Source organism: Lonchura striata, chromosome 10, assembly GCF_050655825.1.
Source record: "Lonchura striata isolate lonStrDom1 chromosome 10, ASM5065582v1, whole genome shotgun sequence".
Taxonomy (NCBI): domain Eukaryota; kingdom Metazoa; phylum Chordata; class Aves; order Passeriformes; family Estrildidae; genus Lonchura; species Lonchura striata.
The window spans coordinates 2888399-2895000 of NC_140712.1; the positions used below are offsets into that span (position 1 = coordinate 2888399).

The window sequence follows — 6602 nt, forward strand, 5'->3', positions numbered from 1 at the left end:
TTTTTCAACTCAAAATCACTTTTAATCCCTAACGACTTTTTGACCCCAAATCCTTCTTTTCCCAACCTAAATCCTCCTTTTCCCATGACAAATTCTCCTTTTTCCTCCCCACATCCTTTGTCTGTCCCCAAATCCCTTTCCCAATGCCAAAATCTCCCTTTTCCACCCCAATTCCCCACCTCGTTCCCCTTTCCCCATCCCAAATCCCCTTTTCCCATCCCAAATCCTTCCCTGTCCACCCTAGATCCCCTTTTCCCACCCAGGATCTTTCCCCATCCTGAATCCCCCAATTCCCACCCATTCCCCTTTTTTTCCCAGTGTTGTACCCAGGATCTTTCTGCAGACATTGCACCTGGAGCTGCCCCAAATAACCCCAAACAAACACCAAATAACCCCAAACCAACCCCAAATAACCCCAAACAAACCCCAAATAACCCCAAACAAACCCCACTGTGTCCCCCAGGGCTGGAGTGGATTTGGGGGGGTCATGACCCCAAACTTTGGGGACTGGGAGGATTGATCCTAAAATTTGGGGTTTAGGGGGGTTTGACACCTCGGGCTTTGGGAGTTTTTGACCCCAAACTTTGGGAACTGGGGGAGTTCGACACCCCAGGGTTTGGGATTTTGGGGTTTTTTTCCCATGATTTGGGGATCAGGGGGTTTCACTCCCAAACGTTGGGATCGGGGTGGTTGGACAACCCAGGCGTTTCAACCTCCAGGATTTGGGGTTTGGGGGTTTAGACCCAAAAATTTGGAAACTGGGGGGATTGACCAACTGATTTGGGCAGATTTAACCCCAAAGTGGGGGAGATCAGGGGGATTTGACACCCCAGGGTTTGGGATTGGGGGGGGTTGACCCCAAAGTTTGGGAATTGAGGGGTTTGACCCCAAACTTTGGAGAGGAGGAGGGTGGACAACCCAGATATTTCAAACCCCAGGAGTCGGGGATTGGGGGTTTTAACCCCAAACTTTGGGGGCTGGGGGTGTTTGACACATCAGGATTTGGGATTTGGGGGTATTTGACCCCAGACTTTGGGAATTGGGGGTGTTGGACACCCCAAATGTTTTGAACCCCAGGATTTCAAGTCAGGTAGATTTAGCAACAACGTCTGGGAATTGAGGAGTGTTTGACACCCCAGGATCTGGGATTTGGGGGGGTTGATCCTAAAATTTGGAGTTTGGGGCAGGGTGGAGGTTGACATCCCAGAGTTTGGGTCTGGGGATGTTTGACCCTCCCCTCCCAGTGTTGGGATTTGGGGTGTTTGACCCCAGTGTTTGACCCCCCGGGTTTGGGGTCGGGGTTGGGGTAGGAGCCATTCCCTGGAAACAGCGGTGGGATCGGGATCGAGAACAGGAACGGGAATGGGATCGGGAACTCGCCCGGGAACGGGAACAGAAATGGTAATGGGATTTGGATCGGGAACAGGATCAGGGAACGGGATTGGGATCAGGAAGGGGAGAGACCCTGACTCAATAATGGAGCCCACCCCCAGGGAGCGATCCTGCCCCAGTCCCGGAATGGACCCAGCCCCTCAATCCCGGACCCCTCCCCAATCCCAGCCCCTCCGCAGCCGCTGACCGGACCCTCCCTCAATCCCAGCCCGCCCCAATCCGGATCGGAGCCATTCCCGGACCGGACCCTTCAATCCCTTTTCGGGGCGGCTCCTGCCGCTTCCAGCCCATTTTTGGGACTTCCAAGCGGCTCCGGGGACCCTCCCCATTTTGGGGTGTTGGGGTGGCCCCAAGGCCGCCCCGGGGGCCGAGGGGGGATGGGAACCCCCAAACCCGGGGGGCTCCTGGGGGTCCCCAGTTCCTCCCGGCCCCGCCCCGAAGCAGATTCTGGCCAATCAGAGCGCGCGGCGTTGATGACGATTCAGTTCCCGGGCAGGAACTCGGCGCTGGTCCCGCCTGGCGATTTTCAGCCAATCAACGCCCGGGACGGCTCTGACTCATCAGTTGCCAGGCAGAGCCCAGCGCCTCTCGCAGCACCGGCCAATATAAACATACAATGGAACACACCTTAGTAAAACAATTCATACTACAAATATACTAAACACGAAACCAAACACCACTATAATGTCTCATACAATTTAGCCAAACAATTAAAATTTAATAACACCCTTAAGTACTCTAAAAAATTAAAATTATTTATAAAAATATAATTGCAGATGGGTGGTTTTATATGGATATTGGTTTTTGGATTATTTGGGTTAGATTATTTTTTAAAAAGGATTTTTATAGGAATTTAAACAGCTGAGAAGGAGCCACTCTGCAAACAGAACTGACTGAAAATGAATGGGACAAACATCATTAACTCTGAAAGTTTTATTCACTATCAGATACATCCCAACCACCCAGCCCCACACAATCCCAATCTCTCCACTCCAAACTGGGATCACAATTCTCCCAATCTCCTCCCAACCCCATCCCACCCGGTCAGCTGTGGAATCGAGTGAGCTTTGTGTGGGATTGAGGGTTTTTTTGAGGGGGAACAAGCAATTTGAGGTGGGATTGTGCCTTTATAGTTTAAAATCCAGTTATTTTCAGTGGGATTGAGTGGTTTTGTGGTGACAAATTCATCCCTCTTGGCTTTTGAAATGCAAAGAGATGGAGAACACTGCCCAAAATCACCCCAGAACCCACAAATCCTCCAGAAGTTGAGTTAATGGTGTCCAGGGTGAGTGCAGCTGCCGGCGGCAGGAACAAATGAGATGTATCTTGGTTTCACAAAACTCCAAAATCCATTTCTTATCACCGAAAGACAGGGCAAATGCAGAGCCATGGGATTTGTATAGGGTATCCCAGGGGTGGAGTTTGGGTTTGGGTCAAGGGAGGAATTATTGGCAACACAAGAAGGGTGAGATCAAACTCCTGCCTCTCAGCAACAGGGGCACTCCACACAGAATGCGTCCCTAAATCCTAAATTCCCCCTCAAACTCCTGTGAAATGGTGACACTTCAGATATTTATGATCAGTTTCTTTAATTTAACCCTGTTTTGGCTGTGTTTGAAGAATAAAGATGAATCAGAGGAAAATTAGGGCCAAACCAAAAGGATAACCAGTCAGGTGTGTTCCCAACATTGATCACAGGGAATGTGGGTCACCAGACCTGTGCCCAATGTGGGTCCTGCAGTGGGGGATGGAGCTGGAGCAGAGCACGAAGCTCTTCCTGCAGGCGGGACACTCTTGGGGCTTCCGTTACTGGTACCTCTGTTGGTGTTTGGTCAAGTGAGAGCTCTGGGTGAAGCTCTTCCCACACTGGGGACACCCGTAGGGCCTCTCACCAGTGTGGATGCGCCGGTGCCTGACAAGGTTGGAGCTGTGCTTGAATCCCTTCCCACAGTCAGGGCAGCAGAAGGGCCTCTCATCTGTATGAGCTCGATAGTGCAAGAGGAGATAGGAGCGAGTCTGAAACCCCTTCCCACACTTGGAACACTCGTAGGGTCGCTCCCCAGTGTGGATCTTCTGGTGGACAATCAGGGCACCACACTGCCTGAAGCTCTTCCCACACTCCCTACACTCATAGGGCCTTTCCCCAGTGTGGATCCTCTTGTGGCTGCTCAGGTGGGAGATCTGCCTGAAGCTCTTCCCACATTCCCCACACTCGTAGGGCCTCTCCCCAGTGTGAATCCTCTTGTGCTGGATCATGTTGGAATTTGACAAAAAGCTCTTCCCACATTCCTCACACTCATAGGGCTTCTCCCCAGTGTGGATCCTCTGGTGCTGGATCAGGTTGGAGTTTGACCTGAAGCTCTTCCCACACTCTGAGCACTTATGGGGCTTCTCCTCATCATGAAGCTGCTCAGGGACCACCAGCCCTGAGCTCTGGCTGAAGCTCTGTCCACCTTCCTGGACCAGAGTGCATCTTTCCTCCTCAGATCCCCTCGATCTGCGTTTGCAGCCCCTCCTCGTGCAGCTCCCATTGGGTTCCTGCACCATGGAGCCACTCAAAACAGCCTCTTCCACAAGGTTCTGCCATGGGGATTTGTCCTCTCTGCTCTCCACCCTCAGCACCTCATCTGCGGGAGGAAGGACAAGGAGAGGATGGGATTTGCCTCCGTGCCACAGGGAAGGGCAAGGAGATCCCCCCAGTGCATCCCCGGCAGGAGGGCACTGGCAGCGGGGCTGTCCTGCAGCTGGGGGCCAGGCTGGGCTGGGAGATGGAGCAGAAGAGAGGGGGAAAGGGGATCTGACTTCCTCCTCACCCGCCTTGGTGTCCCAGGGCTCCTTCCTCTTCCTCGCAGCCTCCTTCTCCATTTCGTGAAGGTTTTGGGATGGGAAATCCTGTTTTGGGAGGAAAACAAGGGATGAGTACAGTGAGTTTTGTACTGTATCAAAGCAAAACAGGGAGAGAGTCTAAGCCAGAATCACAATTGAGTAAGAAAATTAAGATCAAGGCAATGATAGAGAAACACTGGCTTAACCTGACAGAGTCAGGATATAACCTGACACCCCGTTGCTCAGGGTGGTGGTAGCAGTCTGATGAAATCGTGTCTGCAGTCCGGCTGGAGTGATGAACGTGATTCTGTCAAAGCAGTGATCCTGTAGAAGGGTCTGGTCTTCCTTGCAGGTCCAGTGGTGCTTATGGAGCTCTTGTCCTCTGGGAATGCAGTAGGCAAGGTGGTCGTGGTGTTGCAAATGGTGAGATTATATCCAGGCAGGAATTCTTGGTTCCTCCCCCTGGGCGGAGCATCCCACAATGGGATGATGTAATTTTATCAGTGCTGCAGTGACACTCAATGGCCCATTAACAGAAGATGGCCCTGGAGGGCGTTATCAGGGCTGAGCCATGGAAGAGATAAAGAACACTGACCCACCTGTTGATAACAGTTTATGGAGATGGGGACTGAAAACACTTTTGGTTACATCTGACATTGAAACCTGAAACAGTGAGGCAATCCCTGCTCGGGGTGGGGGGTGAACACCACCCCCCTTACCCAAACTGGCTCAGGTGTAAAACCCCCACCCTGGGAAGGCCACGCACACAGGGGACAATGTCACACTTGCCCTGCCCCATGGGAGATCTCTGTCCCTGTCACTCCCTTGCTCTCTTCTCTTTTTCTTTCCATCTCTCTCTACCTCACATTTACTGTTCAATAAAATCCACTTTGGAATTGATCTTGTTAGCACCTTAATTGGGGCAGAGGCATCTCTCTAACAATTTCATTATCCAGATTGCAACATTATTTTACACAGTGAGTTCAGGGCTCTGTTGTCTGACCCCAGGTGCCTTTGACAACAGCATGGTTCTCTCCTCTGAGGAGCTTGTGGCTCTTTCTGGAGGAACTTTTGGAAACTTGGATGCAGCTTCCTCTGAGTGACTTTAGGGAGAACTTATGAGGAAAATAGCTCTTGTGGGTGGCCATTGTAAAGAAAATATTTTGTTGTCCTTCTTTGAAAAGTCTGTTAAAATCACTGGAGGAAAGGGACCAAATGATACCAGCAAGACTGACAAGGATCATTCACCACCCGGTGAGGAACACAAGGCTACTTAAATCCTACAAGAAGCCCAGCTCAAGTAGCTAAATTCCCAAATAACTCCTGAATTCACGGGCTTTGGGGGAAGAAGCATTATTTTCTTGGTCCCTGTCACCTTTGTGAAAGTTACACAGACCTTTCCCTTCCTTTTAATAATCTGTATTGGGCCAAATTTCCGTGTTTGGTTTTTTTTTTTTTGGAACCTGCCAGCATCTGAGCTGGAGCTGTGCTGGAACTGATGAAATTTGGAATTGCCAGAGAATTGCTTCTGTTGTTGGTCTATTAATGTTTGGGATTTATTTGTGTTTCCATCAGAAATGACTTGTGGGAAGAGCAAATCTTTCTCAAGGCATTTTATGTAGGGTTAAATTTGATTTCTGATGAGTTTGTTTTGTCCAGTGTCCAGGAGATGCTCAAGGGGTCTCTGGTTTTGGTTTGGCCCTAATTTACTTCTGACTTGTCTTTATCACTTAAAAACACCTGAAAAATTACTAAAAAGAGTATTGACCAGAGATGTCAGAAGTCCCACCATTTTAGAGGTATTTGAGGTGGACTTTACTGTTTGGGAACATATTCTGGAGGATTTGTGGGTTCTTGGGGGATATCTGGTAGTATTCTCCATATCTTTGCACTCCAAAACCCAATGTGGATTGGTCTGTCACCTCAAAGTGACTCAATCACACCTCAAAATGGCTGGTTCCCACCTCAGTCCCATGCTAAAATTGCTCAATTCCTCAGCCTCCAGGATGAGATGGGGTTGGAAGGTGATCGGGAGAAGTGAGATCCAAATTTGAGGGTGTGGGGTCAGGATTGTTTGGGGCTGGGTGGGTGTGATTTATTTTGATAATAAGTAAAACTATCAGAATTATTGATTTCTGTGCCATTCATTTTCTGTCAGTTCTGATTTGATTTTCAGAGTGCTGCCTTCTCAGCTGATTTTGTTTGTGTCCTCCTGTCCCAGACTGAAAAGCAAGATGTGTTCTATTTGCCATCTGTATGGCAGTTGTGCTGTGTTAAGTGGGCAGTTTTTCCTTATCTCTTCCACAATCAATCCTCCCTCAGGACAGACATTTGCTGATAATGGGCTATTGAATGTCACAGCATGAATGATAAGAAATGTGGAG

At 49.7% G+C, this 6602-nt stretch overlaps 1 protein-coding gene across 1 annotated transcript in view; it reads right to left on the minus strand.

Annotated features, from left to right (window-relative positions):
- Positions 1-2637: 2637 nt before the first annotated feature.
- Positions 2638-6602, minus strand: part of LOC110484634 (uncharacterized) — a 4536-nt gene continuing 571 nt past the window's right edge. The window contains exon 2 of the mRNA XM_085588378.1: positions 2638-4153. Within this exon, the coding sequence (XP_085444504.1) occupies positions 3199-4153 (955 nt within the window). The 3' untranslated portion in view covers positions 2638-3198. The remainder of the gene's footprint in view (positions 4154-6602) is intronic.